Genomic DNA, 22776 nt, shown 5'->3' with positions numbered 1-22776 from the left:
TACATTGTGGTACAGTGTGGTACATTGTGGTACAGTGTGGTACATCGTGGTACAGTGTGGTACAGTGTGGTACATCGTGGTACAGTGTGGTACATTGTGGTACAGTGTGGTACATTGTGGTACATTGTGGTACATTGTGGTACAGTGTGGTACAGTGTGGTACATTGTGGTACAGTGTGGTACATCGTGGTACAGTGTGGTACATTGTGGTACATTGTGGTACATTGTGTTACATCGTGGTACAGTGTGGTACATTGTGGTACATTGTGGTACATTGTGGTACAGTGTGGTACATTGTGGTACAGTGTGGTACAGTGTGGTACATTGTGGTACATTGTGGTACAGTGTGGTACAGTGTGGTACATTGTGGTACATTGTGGTACAGTGTGGTACATTGTGGTACAGTGTGGTACATTGTGGTACATCGTGGTACAGTGTGGTACAGTGTGGTACATTGTGGTACATCGTGGTACAGTGTGGTACATTGTGGTACAGTGTGGTACAGTGTGGTACAGTGTGGTACATTGTGGTACATCGTGGTACAGTGTGGTACATTGTGGTACAGTGTGGTACAGTGTGGTACATTGTGGTACAGTGTGGTACAGTGTGGTACATTGTGGTACAGTGTGGTACAGTGTGGTACATTGTGGTACATTGTGGTACAGTGTGGTACATTGTGGTACATTGTGGTACATTGTGGTACAGTGTGGTACATTGTGGTACATCGTGGTACATCGTGGTACAGTGTGGTACATTGTGGTACAGTGTGGTACATCGTGGTACAGTGTGGTACAGTGTGGTACATTGTGGTACATCGTGGTACAGTGTGGTACAGTGTGGTACATCGTGGTACAGTGTGGTACATTGTGGTACATCGTGGTACATCGTGGTACATTGTGGTACAGTGTGGTACATCGTGGTACATCGTGGTACATCGTGGTACATTGTGGTACAGTGTGGTACATTGTGGTACATCGTGGTACATCGTGGTACAGTGTGGTACATTGTGGTACATTGTGGTACATCGTGGTACATCGTGGTACAATGTGGTACAGTGTGGTACAGTGTGGTACATTGTGGTACATTGTGGTACAGTGTGGTACATTGTGGTACAGTGTGGTACAGTGTGGTACATCGTGGTACAGTGTGGTACAGTGTGGTACATCGTGGTACAGTGTGGTACATCGTGGTACAGTGTGGTACATCGTGGTACAGTGTGGTACAGTGTGGTACATCGTGGTACAGTGTGGTACATCGTGGTACATCGTGGTACAGTGTGGTACAGTGTGGTACATTGTGGTACATCGTGGTACATTGTGGTACAGTGTGGTACAGTGTGGTACAGTGTGGTACATTGTGGTACAGTGTGGTACAGTGTGGTACATTGTGGTACATCGTGGTACATTGTGGTACAGTGTGGTACAGTGTGGTACAGTGTGGTACATTGTGGTACAGTGTGGTACATTGTGGTACATCGTGGTACAGTGTGGTACATTGTGGTACAGTGTGGTACAGTGTGGTACATCGTGGTACAGTGTGGTACAGTGTGGTACACATATATATTATCTACTTTCTCTGCCGACTGCCATCAGGCACATTTAAATAAATATAATCTGATTTATTGGGGTGACGAGGCACTAAAAATGAGCCGATACGTTTTCCAACACTTGAAGCTGCGTTCACACCAAAACCGTTGAGAGCAGATTCATGAATGCACAGACGAGAATGGATGAGAATAAAGAAGATTTTCATCCAGTCGGTGAAAGTTCTGAGCCCTGTGAGTCAACTGGGATGTTATGTATAAATATGTTTATATATATATATATATATTATTGTTATGAACCCAGAGTTAAGAAGTATAGTCTTCAAATTCCTTAGAATCAGCATGAATCTGTTTATTTGTAAAACAATTCAATTGAATCAGTTAAAACATGTGAATATGGTTTGAATTTGGCTCGCTGCATGATCAGTTAGTTAATACGTATGAGATTGGTTTCATAATCATTTTGAATCGTTCGAGGGACACCAGACTTCTATCGACCGTCTCACCTCAGACCGACTTACAGCCTCCAACAAGGAAGTTACATCTGCTGCCATCTTATCTTTCTGTTATCAGTGTATGGACATGCTTCATGAGCGCGTTTTATATCATGGCTCAAATGTATCGATATATTGACGATTAAATCCAATAAATATTATATTGAAAACCTTTTAATATTTATTATGTGCTGCTTTCTGATCGTGCACACAATAAACCGTGGTGATATGTGTGCGTTCATGAGCTGACTCACAACTTTAACCCGCCTCTCCGGTCGACTCGACCTTCATTACTTTACAGTCATCACACAGATGCTCGTCTTCCTCATCAGATTTGATTTATTAAGCATGTATGAAGCATGTACAGAGGAATAAACAACAGCTCCTGTGGCTCAATCATCTCGTGGCTTGTCCCACACCTCCACCTTCAGCACGGACCCGCCCACCGGGGACATGATGGCCTTGATGTGAAATCTGCAGCCCTCGAAGGTGAGGCTGCCTTCTTTGGCAGCCTTCCTGACGAAGCCGTGCATTTCCTTGTCGTGATATGGGACGCCGTAGTACATCTCGTTGTAGAGCGCTTTGTTACACTCCTTGTCTCCGGCGTAGATGCCGATTGCCAGGATGTTCTTGTCCGCGATGTAGTTGAAGGGCACGGAGAACATGATGGCCAGCTTCTCATTGGGAGTGTCGCTCTGCCTCTTGAAGTCGTAGGTCAGCACGCCCACGGCACCCCTGGCCAGGCCGGTGACCATGCTGAATTTGCACATCTCAGCTTTCTGAGGGCTCACGGTGGGCTGAGGGGGAATCTGGCAGTTCCCGCTGAACAGGTAAAACCTTTTATATTAAATTGTATTATTTTATTCATTTTGTTTTGAATACCAAGAAAGAAAGAAAGAAAGAAATAAATAAATAAAAGGGAATACAAAAACATCATTAATTGGTAGAAAACAGTGACGTTTTATTCAAGCTTCAGTTATTTTATTTATTCTTGCAAAAAAAATGTGTAGATAAATCTTCTTTATTAAAATTCTAAATTATTGTCTGTACAGTGTTGTATCAGCAGTAAATATACATCAACAATAGAGCTATACATTATATCTTAGAATCTACCAAACTACAACCATTATAATATAATATATACACATGTAACTATAATAAAATGTATAAACATGTATAACGTACCCGGGGTTGATGAGGCTGGAGACATTGGTTTGGTTGGTGATCTCGATTTCCACGCTCCTGCCGATCCCGAGGTTGGCGAGGTCGGTGGCTGAAGCCTCGGCAGATTCACTCATGATGCTGGACGACACGAACACACACACACACACACACACACACACACACACACACACACACACACACACACACACACACACACACACACACACACACACACACACACACACACACACACACAGCTGTTAAAAGTGTGAAGAATAAACAAAGAAATTCATGCTGGTAAATCCTATGAAAATAAAAATGAAGAGCAGCTCACCTGTTCAGGTCTCTGGTCTCTGGTCTCTGGTCTCTGGTCTCTGGTCTCTAGTCTCTGGTCTCTAGTCTCTAGTCTCTGGTCTCTAGTCTCTAGTCTCTAGTCTCTGGTCTCTGGTCTCTGGTCTCTGGTCTCTAGTCTCTAGTCTCTAGTCTCTGGTCTCTGGTCTCTGGTCTCTAGTCTCTAGTCTCTGGTCTCTAGTCTCTAGTCTCTGGTCTCTGGTCTCTAGTCTCTGGTCTCTAGTCTCTAGTCTCTGGTCTCTGGTCTCTAGTCTCTAGTCTCTGGTCTCTGGTCTCTAGTCTCTGGTCTCTGGTCTCTAGTCTCTAGTCTCTAGTCTCTAGTCTCTGGTCTCTGGTCTCTGGTCTCTGGTCTCTGGTCTCTGGTCTCTGGTCTCTGGTCTCTGGTCTCTAGTCTCTGGTCTCTAGTCTCTAGTCTCTGGTCTCTGGTCTCTGGCCTCTGGCCTCTGGTCTCTAGTCTCTAGTCTCTGGTCTCTAGTCTCTGGTTTCTAGTCTCTAGTCTCTGGTCTCTGGTCTCTGGTCTCTAGTCTCTGGTCTCTAGTCTCTAGTCTCTAGTCTCTGGTCTCTGGTCTCTAGTCTCTGGTCTCTGGTCTCTGGTCTCTGGTCTCTGGTCTCTGGTCTCTGGTCTCTGGTCTCTGGTCTCTGGTCTCTGGTCTCTGGTCTCTGGTCTCTGGTCTCTGGTCTCTGGTCTCTAGTCTCTGGTCTCTGGTCTCTAGTCTCTAGTCTCTGGTCTCTGGTCTCTGGTCTCTAGTCTCTGGTTTCTAGTCTCTGGTCTCTGGTCTCTGGTCTCTGGTCTCTGGTCTCTAGTCTCTGGTCTCTAGTCTCTAGTCTCTGGTCTCTGGTCTCTGGTCTCTGGTCTCTGGTCTTTATTGGAAAAAGTGTGACACCCACAAAAAGAAGCTCCGCCCACCATAGCAACACATCTAAAAATGTGAACCTGCTCCAGCGCAGGATTATTCAGTCTAGCTGGATAAAATGGCCACGCCCCCTGAATAAGATGACCACGCCCCCTGAAGAAAATGTCGCTCACTTCCTCAATGATGAAGCAGCGATATTAGTTAGATTAATGTTTTCTAGGGAGAGAGTTCTTTTCCCGTCAGGATGACTTCCTGTACGAGCGCTACGCACTCTGCCCACCAGGAATCACTTATTCACTGACCTTCTCAGATGTTACGTTAGGATAAAGCAAACTTTTAGGTTCCTCATGGTAATGGAAATATGATCCGGCAAAACATTAACAAATTGGTTGGCCGTGAATGCCAACAAGACAAGGAACTAGAGCTCTATAAATCATTCTCTATACTCTATCCATCGCTCTGGCTCCTAGTCTAAACCACTTTTTTGGGGATGAGATCCGGTCCACTCTCTCCAACCTGTCTTCCTCTTGAGTTCGGGGCGGCACCGACCCGTTTCTACGGTTTTAAATGCATAAAAGAACCGCATCAAATGTGTTTATTGCATCAATGCTTTTTGACCTCTATTTTAACAAAATAAAAAATACAAGATTTCACAAAATTATAAAATGCTCTGGTGGAAATGATGACCTTTGTGTTGTTAGGGTCGCTTTAGGCGGCAGGGCAGCTGCTGCAGATGTCATCAACATGACCCCTGGAACCACAGCGCTGTGGCCAGCGTCAGTGACACCGAGACATGTGTTGAGCTATTTATGCCATTGTCACTAACAAGAGTACTCCTGTTTTCCCCCTATTTAGTGTGCCTGTCTTTCCCTTGTCTCCTGTTGGATTTTTACATTACATGTCATTTAGCAGACGCTTTTATCCAAAGCGACTTACAATAAGTGCATTTCAACCTAGAGTACAAACTAAGAACAACAAGAATACAGGAAGTAACATTTCCTCAACATAGTCGAACTACAAAAGTACCATAAGTAAGTGCTATCTAAGTAAGTGTTGTCTTTACTTCCGTCCTCCTTGTCCTCCTTGTGCCTTGTCGCTGTACCTGCCGGTCTTGGTACGTATCGCTGACCTGAGTTTTTTCCAGGAACCTTTTTTCAGTATAGAGAGTTTTTGTTATCTATCTGCACTCCTGTCCTGTTCCTCATGAGCTCTTGCCCCTCGCGACCCGTGACAGAACAATCCAGCCACGAGGAGCTCAGCAGAGGACAACGCCTTGTTTGCGTCTCTCCAGACACCAGGAGGGTCACAGCACTACAACTGCTCTAGGGCCAGCAGGATTGAGCAGTCCATCAACGGTCTGCTGACAGGGGAGGCTTTAGTGGCCGGCATGCCACTTGGTCTCGGTCGCAGTCCCCGGCCGCCTTTCAGCCCCAGCACCCAGCATGGCTACCCGTCCGTCTACCATCCCCAGCACCCAGCATGGTTACCCGTCCGTCTACCATCCCCAGCACCCAGCATGGTTACCCGTCCATCTACCATCCCCAGCACCCAGCATGGCTACCCGTCCGTCTACCAGCCCCAGCACCCAGCATGGCTACCCGTCCGTCTACCATCCCCAGCACCCAGCATGGTTACCCGTCCGTCTACCATCCCCAGCACCCAGCATGGTTACCCGTCCGTCTACCATCCCCAGCACCCAGCATGGCTACCCGTCCGTCTACCAGCCCCAGCACCCAGCATGGCTACCCGTCCGTCTACCATCCCCAGCACCCAGCATGGCTACCCGTCCGTCTACCAGCCCCAGCACCCAGCATGGTTACCCGTCCGTCTACCAGCCCCAGCACCCAGCATGGTTACCCGTCCGTCTACCATCCCCAGCACCCAGCATGGCTACCCGTCCGTCTACCAGCCCCAGCACCCAGCATGGTTACCCGTCCGTCTACCAGCCCCAGCACCCAGCATGGTTACCCGTCCGTCTACCATCCCCAGCACCCAGCATGGCTACCCGTCCGTCTACCAGCCCCAGCACCCAGCATGGTTACCCGTCCGTCTACCAGCCCCAGCACCCAGCATGGTTACCCGTCCGTCTACCCTCCCCAGCAACCAGCATGGCTACCCGTCCGTCTACCATCCCCAGCACCCAGCATGGTTACCCGTCCATCTACCAGCCCCAGCACCCAGCATGGCTACCCGTCCGTCTACCAGCCCCAGCACCCAGCATGGTTACCCGTCCGTCTACCAGCCCCAGCACCCAGCATGGTTACCCGTCCGTCTACCATCCCCAGCACCCAGCATGGCTACCCGTCCGTCTACCAGCCCCAGCACCCAGCATGGTTACCCGTCCGTCTACCAGCCCCAGCACCCAGCATGGTTACCCGTCCGTCTACCCTCCCCAGCAACCAGCATGGTTACCCGTCCGTCTACCATCCCCAGCACCCAGCATGGTTACCCGTCCGTCTACCAGCCCCAGCACCCAGCATGGTTACCCGTCCGTCTACCCTCCCCAGCAACCAGCATGGCTACCCGTCCGTCTACCATCCCCAGCACCCAGCATGGTTACCCGTCCGTCTACCAGCCCCAGCACCCAGCATGGTTACCCGTCCGTCTACCATCCCCAGCACCCAGCATGGTTACCCGTCCGTCTACCATCCCCAGCACCCAGCATGGTTACCCGTCCGTCTACCCTCCCCAGCAACCAGCATGGTTACCCATCCGTCTACCATCCCCAGCACCCAGCATGGCTACCCGTCCGTCTACCAGCCCCAGCACCCAGCATGGTTACCCGTCCGTCTACCATCCCCAGCACCCAGCATGGTTACCCGTCCGTCTACCCTCCCCAGCAACCAGCATGGTTACCCGTCCGTCTACCAGCCCCAGCACCCAGCATGGTTACCCGTCCGTCTACCCTCCCCAGCCCCTGCAGCCTGTCCGTTGGTCTTTCTACCCTGACAGCCCACGGTACTTCCCACTGCCGCCTCGCAGCCCCCATCGACCCCAGCTCCCAGTGTCTTGTCGCTGGCTCAATTCCCCGGCGCCCTGGCCGGGTCCAGCTCCCAGTGCCCCTTTGCCAGTTCCAGTGCCCCTTAGAGTTCCCGTCGCCGCCCCCCGGCTCGTCCCGTTTCCCCGTGCACCGCTGGTTTGCGCTGCCTCCTCCGGCCGGTTCCAGTTCCCGCTGTCCCGCTTCCGGCTGTCCCGTCGCCGACTCCCCCTTTCCCGCTTCCTCATGTCCCGTCCGGCTCCAGTTCCCCGTGTCTCGTCGCCTGACCGCTCCCCCAGAGCCCTCTCCTCCTGTACCTGGTCCCCCAGAGACTCCCTCTCCTGAGCCCGGTACCCCAGCTCCCCGTTCCTGTCCTCCGCCCACCCCCGGAGTGCGTACTTTGGTTTTCCATACGGTTTAAACCAGGGGTGCTCACACTTTTTCAGCATGCGAGCTACTTATTATGTGACCAAGTCAAGGCGATCGACCGACGGGGGGGTGCTAGTAAGTGTGCTCACCTACCGCGTGCGACCGGAGAAGAGTTGTTGACGGGGGGGGGGGGGGGGGCTAGTGACTTTTTCTTTGCTCTGTCCGTCCCAATGCACGCAAACCGGTGTTGGGAGCTCCGCGGCACACGAGACGGCGGGCAGAGGACTGTTAACGCGACACGTAGAAACAGAAATGACATGCTTCTGCTGTAATGTGGCGCTATAGAGAAAGTGACAGGGGGGCGGGCCAAATTTTTTTTATGTCATGGGATCTACCAATACTACGCCGCGATCGACTGGCAGGTCGCCGCGATCGACCGGTCGATCGCGATCGACGTATTGAGCACCCCTGGTTTAAACCAACTAATGCAACACATTAATTTTAATATTGTGGCACACGGCGGGTGCCCCGTGACTGAGAAATAATAATTCCACTGTCCACACCCAATTTACAACCAAATGCAAAGTCTTTATTTCACAATACCAGAGGTTTAGATCAATCGGGTCCGCGGGGTACGGGCGAGGGTCTGGCAGGATCGGGGTATTCAGACAGGCGAGGATCAGGCAGCCAGAAGCGTATTCCAAAACAGAGTTCTATCCAGTCGCTCTGGGGCCCACAGCCCATACTTCCTAATCGTCTCTCGTATCTGTTCTCGTATCTTCGTCTCCACCACTCTCCCTTGTGGGCTTCTGTCCTTTCTTTTATCTGTAACGCCCCGGGTGGTGATTGGTTGCCGGCCCGTGCCTCCCATCACCCCCAGGTGTTTCCACTTTTGTTGCCTGCCGGTCTGGCTGTCGGGGGGCCGTTGGCTCCTCTCTGGGCCGCAGTGAGGAAGTACAGGGAACAGTCAGTATTTACCGTCCCTGACTTCCCTCGTGGTCTCGTCCGGGCTGGCTGCCACACCCCCTCCTCAGCTCCAACCGGGAGGAGGCGGCCCATCCCAAGGCGTCTCTCCGGGACATGGCATCCGCGTTCCCATGCGGCCCCGGACCTGTGGAAGACGGAGAAGGCAAAGGATTGAAGGGACAGGAACCAGCGGGTGACCCTGGCATTAGTTTCTTTGTTCCTTGACATCCAGACGAGAGGGGCGTGGTCCGTGACAAGGGTGAAGTGCCGTCCCAACAAATAATATTTTAACTCTTCCAACGCCCATTTAATGGCTAAACATTCTTTCTCGATCGTCGAGTAGTTTTGTTCTCGGGGTAGCAGTTTTCTGCTGATATACGTAATGGGGTGTTCCTCCCCTTCTTGCAGCTGTGATAGAACGGCACCCACCCCTGTTTCCGATGCGTCTGTCTGGACGATGAGGGGTTTGGAGAAGTCGGGGGTCACCAACACTGGTCCTGAGCAGAGCGCTCTTGGAATGCCTTCTCCGTCTCTTCTGTCCACAGGATCCGGTCGGCCAGCCGGCTCCTGGTGAGGTCCGTGAGGGGTGCTGCGAGGGAGGAGAAATGGGGGACAAACCGGCGGTAATAGCTGGTGAGCCCCACGAAGGTTCGCACCTGCTTTTTGGTTTGGGGCCGGGGCCAGTTTCGTATCGCCTCGACCTTGCCTGCCTGGGGTTTGACGCATCCACGCCCTATTGTAAACCCCAGGTAATCTGCGTCCCGAAGGCCGAGGCGACACTTCTTGGGGTTGGCGGTCAGCCCGGCCCCTCTCAGGGCTCTCAGCACGGCGGTGACCTGCTGGAGATGGGTCCCCCACTCCTCCCCATGGATGACAATATCATCTATGTAGGCTGCTGCATATTTCTGGTGGGGCCGGAGGACGCGTCCATCAGCCTCTGGAAGGTGGCCGGGGCTCCATGTAGGCCAAACGGGAGCATTAGGTAGTGGAACAACCCGTCGGGGGTGATGAAGGCGGTCTTCTCCCGGGCCGCTGGCGCCAGGGGTACCTGCCAGTAACCCTTGGTCAGGTCTAGGGTGGTGATATATCGGCTGGTCCCCAGCCGCTCGATCAACTCATCCACCCTAGGCATGGGGTATGCGTCGAACTTGGATATCAGGTTTAGTTGCCGGAAATCATTACAGAACCTGAGGGTTCCGTCTGGTTTGGGGACCAGCACAATGGGGCTACTCCACTCACTATGGGACTCTTCGATGATCCCGTTCTGTAACATCGTTTTAACCTCTTGCCGCACGGCTTCTCTCCGGGCCTCCGGGATTCGGTAGGGCCTTAGCTTTACCTTCTTTCCGGGCTCGGTGATGATGTGATGTTGCAGAAGGTTGGTATGGCCGGCTTCCGGAGAGAACACATCTCTATGGCGGTCGATCAGCTCGGAGGTCCTGGCGTTGTCTCTCGGATAGCTGCTCGCCCATAGGTACCACTACGGCCTCCGTTTTTGACGGGCCTGGTGGGAGAGATACAGCACACACCGCCTCCCGGGCGACCCATTTTTTTAACAAATTGATGTGATATACCTTCTCTGGTGGTCTTCGCCCGGGCTGCCTAATGCGGTAGTTGACCTCTCCCACCTTTTCGATCACCTCGTAGGGCCCGTGCCATTTGGCCAGGAACTTGCACTCCGATGTGGGCACCAGCACCAACACTCTGACTCCGGCGCCGAACACCCGGGGCTGTGCGCTCCTGTTGTAGACACGGGCTTGGGCGGCCTGGGCGGCCTCCATGTGTTCTCTTACCATGGGCCATATAGTGGCCATTCTCTCCTGTACCTCCTCCACGTGTTCCACCAGGGTCCGATGGGGTGAGGGTTGCTCCCAGGCTTCTTTGGCCAGGTCTAGGAGGCCTCTGGGATGACTCCCGCATAGCAGCTCGATAGGAGAAAATCCTGTGGAAGCCTGGGGCACCTCACGAATGGCAAACATTAGGTGTGGTAAGAGCTGATCCCAATTCCTTCCGTCCGCTTCGATAACTTTCCTCAACATCTGTTTCAGGGTCTGGTTGAAGCGCTCTACCAGCCCGTCAGTCTGAGGGTGGTATACTGACGTTCTCAACTGGGTAATGTTCATGACTCGGCATAGGTCTTTCATGATTCGGGACATGAAGGGGGTGCCTTGGTCTGTTAATATTTCCTCGGGGATGCCTACCCGTGAAAACATTAGCATTAGCTCGCGGGCTATTCCCTTGGAGGCCATGGTGCGTAGGGGAATTGCTTCGGGGTACCTGGTGGCGTAGTCTAGGACCACTAGGATGTATTGGTGTCCTCGGGCACTTTTTGGCAGTGGCCGATCAGGTCCATCCCTATTCGACTAAACGGTACGGCAATTATAGGCAAGGGGACTAGGGGGTTGCGGTGATGGGGTCTGGGTGCCACCTGTTGGCACTCGGGACAGCTCCGGCAGTACTCTTCTATGGCTTTCTTTATGCCTGGCCAGTAAAACCTGGCTTTAATCCTCTCTAGGGTTTTCTCTACTCCTAGGTGGGCTCCGAGCTGGTGAGTGTGAGCTAAGCGCAGCACCGTGGGGATAAATGGCCGTGGTACTAACAACAAGTCACTAGTTACGGAGGCTTTCCGGACAACCTGGTATAATAATGCATTTTTAATGGCAAAGTGAGGATATACACGTTGTCTCACCCCTTCGACGAGTCGCCCGTCGATCACAGAGACTTGCTGCAGAGCGCTGGTGAGGTTGACATCCTCGAGCTGGGCAGAGCCGAATCTCCCGGCTAGAGGCTCAGCCCTTGGGCCCACGTCGGTGTCGTTGTTGAAGGGGAACATGTCCCATTGGTCGGCTTCCTCTCTGCTGGGGGAAGCGTCTGCCTCTTCCTCGAGGGGGTTCCTTTCCCCTTCCCTCGTCTCCCCCGGTCCCTCTTCCTCTTCCGCCACTACCTCCCCGGCGCTGGACTCTCCTTCGGAGAGGGGGTCGGTGGAGCCTTGGAGGGCGACGTCCTGCACCGCACAGAGGCGGGGTGCCGAGTGGCGCTGCCTGGGAGGCGGGGCCGAGGGGCCCCCTCGGGGCTTCCGCGGGCCTCCCATGGCCAGGCGCAGCCACAGCTGTCTGAAGAGGGGGAAGTCCCGACCGATGAGCACGGCTACTGGTAGGCCTGGTACGACCCCGGCTGTGCCCGAGTATGTTCCCTTTATTGTTTTTAACGTGATGTTTGTAGTGGGGTACTGACGGTGCTCGCCATGTATACACGTGACACTCAGTGTGTCTTCCAGGAGAGGGGGCTGGGCGAACTCCGGTCGCACCAGCATCACCACGCCCGGAATCTATCAGGCGATGGCGTCTCGCCCGTTAGCGGTGACCGAGTCGAGGTGAGTCCCCGTCTCTTCCGCCCAGCCTGTGGTTAGTAACCCATAGGGTCGTCCGCGGGTTTCTCGCTGGCGGCCGAGACCATGTGCACATCACCCTTCTGGGGACAGTTCCAGGCGATGTGGCCTCCTCCCGCGACTCGTAACACCTTCGGTGGTCGGGGTTGGTGGGGGCCGTCTCCATGGTGTTTCCTGTGTAGGTCTCACGACGGGCCCCTCCTCGGCTGTCGCTTCTTGGGGCGCGTGGGGCTTCTGTATTCCCCAGCCGTCCACTGCGCAGTACTCCCTGGGCGGCCTGGTACCCTTCCAGCAGATCCACCAGCTGGTCCACGCTCTGGGGATTCTGTTGACACACCAATTTCTTGGCGTCGTAGGGAAGTGACCTCATGAATCGGTCCATGATGACCCGTTCGATGGGAGTGAGGGTTTTTGGCTCTGAGATCAGCCACGCATTGGTAAGCCTCACTAGCTCATGCATCTGTGCTCGAGGGGTGACTGTGGGGTCGAATACCCACTTGTGGTAACGCTGGGCTCGGGTGATCAGTGTAAACCCATGGCGTTTCAAAATTTCCCATTTTAGGGTGTCAAAAGTGGTAAGGGGGTCAGTGGCTACGTCCTGGTAGGTAGTCTGCGCTATGCCTGACAAAAATTGGTCGATAGGCCACTCTTCTCTGACCGCGGTCCTCTCAAAGGTGAGCAGGAAGACCTCAATGTCATCCGCGGGGGTCTGCTTGGTGAGGAAGCGTGCGGGGTGGACCCGGCGGTCCCTCTCATAGCCAGCATGCTCCTCCTGGGCTTCGTAACGCTCCGTGAGTTGGGTCCGCAGGAGCTCGGTGGTTTGCTGCTGCACCAGCAGGGTCTGGTCGTGGCGCGTCTGCTGCTGTTGATTGTTAACTATGAGCTGTTGATTGTTAGCCATGAGTTGTGCAATCAGCGCCGTTAAATCCTTTGATTCCATTGTAGTTGGGGGGGTTTAATCATTATCTTCAGTCAGAATGCGAAACCCGCATTCTCCACCATATGTGGCACACGGCGGGTGCCCCGTGACTGAGAAATAATAATTCCACTGTCCACACCCAATTTACAACCAAATGCAAAGTCTTTATTTCACAATACCAGAGGTTTAGATCAATCGGGTCCGCGGGGTACGGGCGAGGGTCTGGCAGGATCGGGGTATTCAGACAGGCGAGGATCAGGCAGCCAGCAGCGTATTCCAAAACAGAGTTCTATCCCGTCGCTCTGGGGCCCACAGCCCATACTTCCTAATCGTCTCTCGTATCTGTTCTCGTATCTTCGTCTCCACCACTCTCTCCTTGTGGGCTTCTGTCCTTTCTTTTATCTGTAACGCCCCGGGTGGTGATTGGTTGCCGGCCCGTGCCTCCCATCACCCCCAGGTGTTTCCACTTTTGTTGCCTGCCGGTCTGGCTGTCGGGGGCCCGTTGGCTCCCTCTCTGGGCCGCAGTGGGGAAGTACAGGGAACAGTCGGTATTTACCGTCCCTGACTTCCCCTCGTGGTCTCGTCCGGGGCTGGCTGCCACAATATTAAAGGTGGAGCAAATTGACATTGAACACAGCCAAGCTAGCTGTTTCACTAGGGGGAGACCTTGTGCAACACAAGCAGGAGGTCACGCCACGTTGTGACCACTAGGGGGAAACCTCGTGTAACACAAGCAATCAGGAGATTGTAAAATAACTTTAAAGGACTTTAAAACGTTTTTCTTCCTAAAATACATTCAGGAATAACTGTGTTCATCACTTTGGAGAATTAAATTGAGTGTTAGACATTATTACACAATTTGTTGTTTGTTTTGGGGATACAAACATTTGTCCTCGTCACATTAATGTAAATATTATAATAATTATATATATATATATTAGGGCTTTCAGCGTTAACGCGTTAATCTATGCGATTAATTTGGCCGCGTTAACGCACTAAAATATTTTAACGCAACTTTGTTTACTTCCGGTGTCGTTGAAGTTTTTGCACTCCTGTGAGTGTCAAGCCGCGGCAGTCCGCCTCCTTCCTCCCGTCTGCTCCTCCATATTCACAGAGAAGCAGAGGGCGACGTGTCGGTGACGCGGGGCGGAAGGGAAAGGGGACTTTTCTTCTTCTTCTCCGCTCGATGCGCGCGCAGACGCGCCGGCATGGAGCTCTGCGGCGAGACGGAGAGCCGAGAAGAGTTAACGACACGTCGAGACAGAATGACATGCTGCTGGAGAGACGACCAACAACAGACGTTTAGTTTAATACAAGAACAAACACGTCTTTAAGGAAAGAACCTTACATTACTTCTGCTGTAATCTGGCGCGATAGAGAACATTTCAGGGGGGCGGGGCCTCACCCTGATAGAATGGTGGGCAGGGTTGTCAGGTCTGTGTGACAAAACCAGCCCAATGGCCAATCAAAACCAGCCCAAACCAGCCCAATGGCCAATAAAACAAGCCCAAAAAACAAGCCCAATATCAGAACTCAAAATATGCCTGTGCCAAACCATATACACTGCTTTTAAAGTCCAACAACATTGCTATCATTTCCAAATGTATTGTAATATCTACAAAGTAACAACAAATGGTTAGTATGCCAGCATTAAAAGCAGTTTTCCCTAAACAGTTATTTCACCTAGGTCCTAAAATGGCCTTGTGTAATTAGATACAGTATATTATCATAAATAAAATATAGCTCTGTGAAGGTGTAGACCAATTCACTGACGGACAAACTAACCTGTTGCTTTGTCTTGAGGCTTTCTCTTCCCTTTTCTCTCTTCCTCCCTGCCTGGACAACATGAATGTACTGTTTTTACTTCATATGCATTTACTGTAGTTAATGCAATACCTTATTTCAACTGAAACACCTTATGTTGCTTCACTATATTTTTATCATATACTTATAGTTCAAACAATGTATGCACTCGACAACTGGAGAACGGAGCAGCATTTCGAATGTGTTTCCCCGTTTTGCTGTGGTTTTGGAGATCACTGTGGTGCGCACGAATCTCGGTTTTGCAGTACCGACAAAAAGCTTTGGTATCATCCCCAGCCACACGTTATATCCATTCTTTAATTCCGTTTTCACTTTCCCATTCTTTCGTATATTTCTTCCCGTATTTAGCCCACTTACCGGGTGGCATGTTTCTCCAGTGTAGCTAGCTACACTAACTACCAGACCAGAGTTGGGATCGAGCGGATCGCGGCTCGCGGGAGACTGAGAGCGGCGAGAGCTTTAGGTGCGTGTGTGTATGTGGGCGTGTCCCATGTCCATGTGTGTACGTGCTGATCTGGAGTCAGTTTGGTAGGATTTGGGTAGAAATACATTATTTCATTTAAAATATGGATTTTTATTTAAAGATATTCATGTAATTTGCATGCAAAATAGGTCTACCCGAACCAGCGGACAAGAAATTCAACCCGCGGCAACACTTCAAAAGTAGCCCAATGCCGCGGGAAAACCGCGGACCTGGCAACACTGATGGTGGGGAAACACTGGGATGTGTCACATGCAAAAGCCTTTAAAAGGTGAATTTACATTTTTTTGTAAAATCGAGAAATGAGCCCAGCCTCCAGAGGGTGAACGTGACACATTGTCAGTTACCAAGGCCACTGGTTCTGCTGTTGTTGAATGTTAAAGATAACAGGACCAATGGGGTCTTTAATACACCTTGTTTACTTATCTGGATGTTTCACTGAAGAAACAATTCATCATCCACGATATTAAATACCTCGCTGGCACTTTATAGGTAGGAGCCTCTTTGAAAACACAGCTCTGTGTGAAGTTTGTTCTTTAAAAAAAGAATACAATTCAACAAGTGTCTGAAATACACGCTGTCTGAAGGGATTACTCGTTCATTCAGAAGATTTAGTCTTTAGAAGTAAAAAAAACTTTTAATCGCGATGAATGAATTTCAAAATGTGCGATTAATTAGTTAATTTTTTTAAATCGATTTACAGCCCAAATATATATATATATTACTTTTGGCAATATATTTAATAAGAATAATTCAATTAAATATAATATATATGTGCATATACATATATAGTTTAATATATACTGTATATATATATTAGGGCTGTCAATCGATTTAAAAAAATTAACTAATTAATCGCACATTTTGAAATTGCGATTAATTAATCGCGATTAATCGCGATTAAAAGTTGTTTCCTTCTTTTTAAAGACAAAACTTCACACAGAGCTGTGTTTTCAAAGAGGCTCCTACCTATAAAGTGCCAGCGAGGTATTTAATATCGTGGATGACAAATTGTTTCTTCAGTGAAACATCAGATTAGTAAAAAAAAAAGAAGTACAGGACTGTCTCAGAAAATTAGAATATTGTGATAAAGTTCTTTATTTTCTGTAATGCAATTAAAAAAACAAAAATGTCATGCATTCTGGATTCATTACAAATCAACTGAAATATTGCAAGCCTTTTATTCTTTTAATATTGCTGATTATGGCTTACAGCTTAAGAAAACTCTAAAATCCTATCTCATAAAATTTTAATATTTCCTCAGACCAAGTAAAAAAAAAGATTTATAACAGCTGAGTGTTTGTCAAGGCTCAGGAAACCCTTGCAGGTGTTTCGAGTTAATTAGACAATTCAAGTGATTTGTTTAATACCCTACTAGTATACTTTTTCATGATATTCTAATATTTAGAGATAGGATATTTGAGTTTTCTTAAGCTGTAAGCCATAATCAGCAATATTAAAAGAATAAAAGGCTTGCAATATTTCAGTTGATTTGTAATGAATCCAGAATGCATGACATTTTTGTTTTTTTAATTGCATTACAGAAAATAAAGAACTTCATCACAATATTCTAATTTTCTGAGACAGTCCTGTATATTGAGACCCCATTGGTCCTGTCCATGGACGGATTAAGAAACCACGGGCCCCTGGGCCTGGACGTGTCAAGGCCCCCCCCCCCCCACCCGCAAAAAAACAAAAAAACAAAAAATTGTCACAAATTTTTTTTGTCAAAAAACAAAACAAAAAAAGTACATTATGGAACAACGATACCGGAGCCGAGCAGACAACATAACGCGAATTATATGACCATGACATGAATGACTTAAGCCTAGCATATACCGGCTACGGCGCATCGTGTCATATCATCATATTCATATCAATACAATGTTAATCACAGCGACGTCACGCGCGGAGGCTCAGGCCCAGGGGCCCCCTGAGCTCATGGGCCCCTGGGCCTGGGCCCGGTAGGCCCGTTGGTTAATCCATCCCTGGTCCTGTCATCTTTAACATTGAACAGCAGCAGAACCAGTGGCCTTGGTAACTGACTGACATTCACATATGTCCTGTTCACCCTCTGGAGGCTGGGGGCATGTTCTCCATTTTGCAAAAAAAAAGTAAATTCACCTTTTAAAGACTTTTGCATATGACACATACCCACGTGTTCTACATCAAACATTCCAGAACAATCTCAGCTCTATATATTGAGGCACATTGTCCTCGCGCCGTGTTCTCTGCTCTCTGACTGACAGGCTGCTCATGAGCCTCACAGCTGTGGTGGGAGGTCCTTGTGATTTACTGAGTGATCATTGGTTGTTGTTTTTCGCAAAATGTTGACAGACAAACGGATTGACCAATCACGTTGAAGGTTTCGTGTGACGAGTTCTTTCCGCGCCGCGTCACCCGACACGTCGCCCCTTCGTTCCTCTGTGTATCAGAGGGGGAGACGGGAGGAAGGAGGATATGGAGGACTCAAAATGACTTAAGTATAAATAAATAAATAAATAAATGCATGAATAAATACAAGAATAAATGAATAAATGCTTAAATAAATGTATAAATAAATAAATAAATAAATGCTTAAATAAATGTATAAATAAATAAATAAATGCTTAAATAAATGTATAAATAACTAAATAAATACAAGAATAAATGTATAAATACAGAAATAAATACAGCAATTAATATATATAAGTTATAACTCAACAGGACATCATTAAATAAATGTATTTCTACATTTCTGTATTTCTTCATTTATTTATATCTCTATTTATGTGTCCACACGTATTTCTTCATTTATTTATGTGTGACATTTACGTGTCCGTATATTCAAATGAGCTGGGCGGTCCGAACCTCATTGTTGAACAGGATTGGTCAAGTCAGGGAGCAAGACAGAAGCAATCGATCCCTAGCACTTGGATCTGTAGACGAACAGCGTTTATTATGCATTCTTGTCTGTACATTCTAAATACTACTGTTGAGTCACGGAATGTAATTTAAGGATGTTTTCAGCCGAGAATTTAGTTGTTTAAGCATCAAATCTGTGGTCGGTTTATCGAAATTCAGCCTAATAAGGATATGCGACGGAGATTTGAGGTCCTGCTCGCGGGACCAGTGAGCTCCGGGCGGTCAGCGTGCTGTGTGGCCGCTGAGAGAAGCCTGATCTCGGCAGGACTTTTTGAAATGCTCCGCTGGCTCTGACGTCTCCGTAGCGGCTAAACATGAGATATAATTAGGTTTTGGAGGATCTAAAGAGCACAACGAGTTTATTATTTACTAAAAGATAACGTTACGTCAATTTGACTGAGGGTTAAGATTCATAACTTCATATTGTAGCGACCCTGGGTCAGGAAAGCTACGAGACGTTGTATATTTATTATCGTTTATTCGTAGCCTACGCCAAACAACAGTGAACACCGCAACACATTCTACTCCACTGTAAATTATTTTACAGTGAATAATTTGAGTAAATTCATGCGCAAGAACAGTTGATGTGGTGACGTTACAAGACCAGAAAGACCGTCCTGCGTCCTCGAGAGTCTGGACTCCCAAAACCAGACTCCAAAGACCAGACTCCAAAAAAACACGAGTCTGTACTCAGTGTTCTTGGAATTGATAAACGGCTGAAGTCAAAAAGCTGTCGAGGCTAACTTCTGCTAACGGTGAGCTGAGCGAGTCAACTTCAGCGTCATGTGCCAGGCAGAAGTAGTAGAGCACAACACACCAGGTGCATCACACTCCTGTGACCAATCATGCTTTAGACAGAGGTTCGGACCGCCCAGCTCATTTGAATATACGGACACGTAAATGTCACACATAAATAAATGAAGAAATACATGTGGACACATAAATAGAGAAATAAATAAATGAAGAAATACAGAAATGCAGAAATATATTTATTTAATGATGTCTTGTTGATTTATAACTTATATTTATTCATTCCTGTATTTATTTATTTATTTATACATTTATTTAAGCATTTATTTATTTATTTATACATTTATTTATTTATTTATACATTTATTTAAGCATTTATTTATTCATTTATACATTTATTTAAGCATTTATTTATTTATTCTTGTATTTATTCATGCATTCATTTATTTATTTATTTATACTTAAGTCATTTTAAGTTCTCCATAGGAGGAGCAGGAGGAAACCTGACTGATTCATCCACGAGTTAAACTGATTTCTGATCCTTATTTTCGCGGAGAAATAATTGTTTTAAAAACGGAAACAGTGTCAACCCGTACTGCCGCGGTTTGACACTCAGAGGAGTGTAAAAACTTCAACGAACACCGGAAGCAAGTCGAAGTGTCCTTGAGCAAGGCACTGAACCCCCAGTTGCTTCCCGGGCGCATCACTGCAGCCCACTGCTCCTTAATAACTAAGGATGGGTTAAATGCAGAGAACTAATTTCCCCTTGTGGATTAATAAAGTATATTAAAAAAATAAAAAATTGCGTTAATTGAGTTAAAATATTTTAGTGCGTTAACGCGGCCAAATTAATCGCATAGATCGGGGGGGGGGGGGGGGGGGGGTGTGCTAGTGAGAGTGTGCTCACCTGTGCGCGCATCAAGGCTGGGCGTTATGCGCGCCGGCATCCAGCCGAGCGATGCGCGTTATGGGAGCGGCGGCGCTGGGCTTAGCCCAGAAGAGTGAAGCAGCGAAATGTGTAGACATAGAAACACTCTCAGACAGCAGCTTGCTGTTACGTGCGCCTGCTGCCAGTCTGACTCCGCTGCTTTGGGTGAATGACGTCACGTGCGACCTGGAGGTGTTAACCACTTGTGTGCCAAATCTTTTTATTTTTATTTTTTTAAATTAACATTCGGGGCTAATTTAAAAACATTCGGGGCTTTAGCCCCGGGTTTTTTAGCCTAGGGACGCCACTGGTTAAGACCGAAACGACACTTGAGAGCCCTGAGAATGTTTAATATTAATTATTACACCATTAGACCACCATTACATTTTTCCTCTCGCGCACCCCCTAGAGGCAGCTCGCGCACCCCCAGGGGTGCGCGCACCACACTTTAGGAATCCCTGGCATAGATTAACGCGTTAACGCTGACAGCCCTAATATATATATATATATATATTATATATAGTACATTTATAGTACAGATATATAAAGTAAATGTTGTACCCAAAGTGTTTTACAGATTACATCAGAAACCAATTATACAAACAATAAATGTAGGTAAATGAAAAGCAATCAGTACATTTTATTTAAAGGAGACCATTGATACCACCAGGAGGCTGTTAGCTTAGCTTAGCATTAAACCTTTACTTGTTGAGATGTGTTCTTTGGTTTTTCATTCGGTTCAAACAAACGAATGCAACACATTCTTTTTAACATTAAAGGTACAGCAGGTTACCGTTGAACACAGCCACGCTGTTTCCCTTCATGTCCAGTCTTCAAGCATTTGGAACCAGAACTTTGAACCAGAACACGGTTTCATGTTCTGAAACGATGCGCACAGGAGGTCACGCCACGTTGTGACCACTAGGGGGGATGAGTGTGTTCTGCATGCACTTTTTGCTCAGTAACAACAGACCTCATTTTTCGTGTGAATATATTCATCATTTAGCCTTTTATTATATATATATATATATAAATTGAAAGTATGCATAAATTAGACACTTACAGATGTCTTTAAGACAATTAACATTGCATGTGCAGATTTTTAGAGGATGCTCCTTTTCATTATACATATATATAGCATCTGTTTTAAGTCTTTTCGATATGAGATTAATCTTTATGAATCACTTCTTTCTGATCATGCACACAATAAACCGTGGCGATATGTGTGCGTTGAGGAGCTGACTCACAACTTTAACTCGCTCCACCGGTCGGACTCGACCTTCGTTACTTTGCAGTGATCACACAGACGCTCGTCTTCCTCGTCAGACTTGATTTATTAAACATTCAAAGGACTAACAGAGGAATAAACAACGACTCCCCCCGGCTCAATGTTTTTGTGACGTGAAGAGCTTGTCCCACACCTCCACCTTCAGCATGGACCGGCCCATCGGGGACATGGTGGCCTTGATGTCCAGTTGTTGGCCTTCGAAGGTGAGGCCGCAGCCTTTGGCCTCCTCCCTCACGAAGCCTTCTGGCTCCTCGTTGTAGTACATCTCCTTGTAGAGCGCCTCGTCGCACTTCTTGTCGGCGGCGTAGATGGCGATCGCCAGCCAGTTCTTATAAGTGGAGTTGTCGTAGGGCACGGAGAACATGATGGCCAGCTTCTCACTGGCGCTGTCGTTCTGCCTCTTGAAGAGGTCGTAGGTCATCACGCCCACGGTGCCCGTGACCTTGCCGCTGCTCTTGCTGAAGTTGCACACCTCGGTTTTCAGAGGGCGCACGGTGGGCTGGGGGGGGCTGTAGCAGTTGCCGCTGTCCAGGTAAACCCTATTTGTTTAATGAATAAATAGTTTTTTATTTATTTTTATTAAATATGTATGTATATACATATTTTTTATTTATTTATTAATTTTTATTGTATTTTTTAAACACCAAGAACAAAATAAAGAAAGAAGAGGGAATAAAATAAGATCATCAATCGGTAGAAAAATATTTTTTTTAAGCTTCACTTTTTAAAATTTATTATTAATTTATTCATGGGAAAAAAATATGTAGATACTTAATTAAAATGTTTAAATATTGCGTGTATATTGTTGTAGCAGTAAATATATATCAACACTAGAGCTGTAAATCAATAAAATATACAATACTATCTTAGGATCTACCAAACTTCAGAAACAAGAATATTAAATATTATAATAACGATAATATTAAACATGGACATTAAGTCTCATAATACATATAATAATAACTATATTATTAAATAAGAGCATTTATTACGTACTTGGGGTCGATGAGGCAGTAGGCGTTGGTGAGGTTGGTGATCTCGATGGTCACGTTCCTGCTGCTCTTCAGGTTGGCGGATAAAGCCTCGGCGGATTCACTCATGATGCTAGACGACACACACACACACACACACAGATGTTGAAAGTGTGAAGAATAAACAAAGAAATTCATGCAAAATCAAGAGGAACGGCGGCTCACCTGTCGGGTCTCAGGTGTGCTGCTCGCTCGGCCGACGGTGAGATGTGAAACACCGTCTTCTCTCTCGGGATCCACCTCAAGAAGAGGCTCCGCCCCCTCGCACACACCTTGACCGGTTGCTCACACACACACACAATAGCTGCGTCCTCGCCCGTCTCCGAAGGAATGAAGACAGGGTGGAGCCGCCAGACGCACCACCCAGGTATGTGTGTTGTCTCCTCATGCTCCACCCCTTTAACTCTGCACCACCCCTTTACTTTACCCCACGACTGTACTCGACACCACACATGTGCTCTACACCACCCCTTGTCTCTACACCCCCCATGTACTCATGCACCACCCTCTGCAGTCTGACTGTGTTCATCGTGTTATCTGCTGTT

The 22776-nt window shown here is 48.0% G+C and overlaps 3 protein-coding genes across 3 annotated transcripts; 1 reads left to right on the top strand and 2 right to left on the bottom strand.

The window, feature by feature from the left end:
• Nucleotides 1-2429: 2429 nt before the first annotated feature.
• On the bottom strand, nt 2430-3335 carry LOC130204002 (DELTA-stichotoxin-Hmg2b-like). The gene is made up of 2 exons (XM_056430476.1): nt 3223-3335; nt 2430-2874 (listed from the first exon to the last, which is right to left on the bottom strand). The coding sequence occupies exons 1-2, from the start codon at nt 3333-3335 to the stop codon at nt 2430-2432; spliced, it is 558 nt and encodes a 185-aa protein (XP_056286451.1).
• Nucleotides 3336-6921: 3586 nt separating this feature from the next.
• LOC130204000 (uncharacterized) lies at nt 6922-7728 on the top strand. The gene has a single exon (XM_056430475.1). It carries the CDS (start codon nt 6922-6924, stop codon nt 7726-7728), a length of 807 nt encoding a protein of 268 aa, XP_056286450.1.
• A 13499-nt stretch (nt 7729-21227) lies between these two features.
• Nucleotides 21228-22503, bottom strand: LOC130203752 (DELTA-actitoxin-Afr1a-like). Its single transcript, XM_056430149.1, has 3 exons — nt 22397-22503; nt 22197-22304; nt 21228-21739 (listed from the first exon to the last, which is right to left on the bottom strand). The coding sequence occupies exons 2-3, from the start codon at nt 22298-22300 to the stop codon at nt 21298-21300; spliced, it is 546 nt and encodes a 181-aa protein (XP_056286124.1). The 5' UTR covers nt 22301-22304; nt 22397-22503; the 3' UTR covers nt 21228-21297.
• Nucleotides 22504-22776: the final 273 nt, after the last annotated feature.

Source organism: Pseudoliparis swirei, chromosome 13, assembly GCF_029220125.1.
Source record: "Pseudoliparis swirei isolate HS2019 ecotype Mariana Trench chromosome 13, NWPU_hadal_v1, whole genome shotgun sequence".
NCBI lineage: Eukaryota > Metazoa > Chordata > Actinopteri > Perciformes > Liparidae > Pseudoliparis > Pseudoliparis swirei.
Note: the sequence above shows the minus strand (reverse complement) of the source record. Positions and strands in the feature narration are given on the sequence as shown.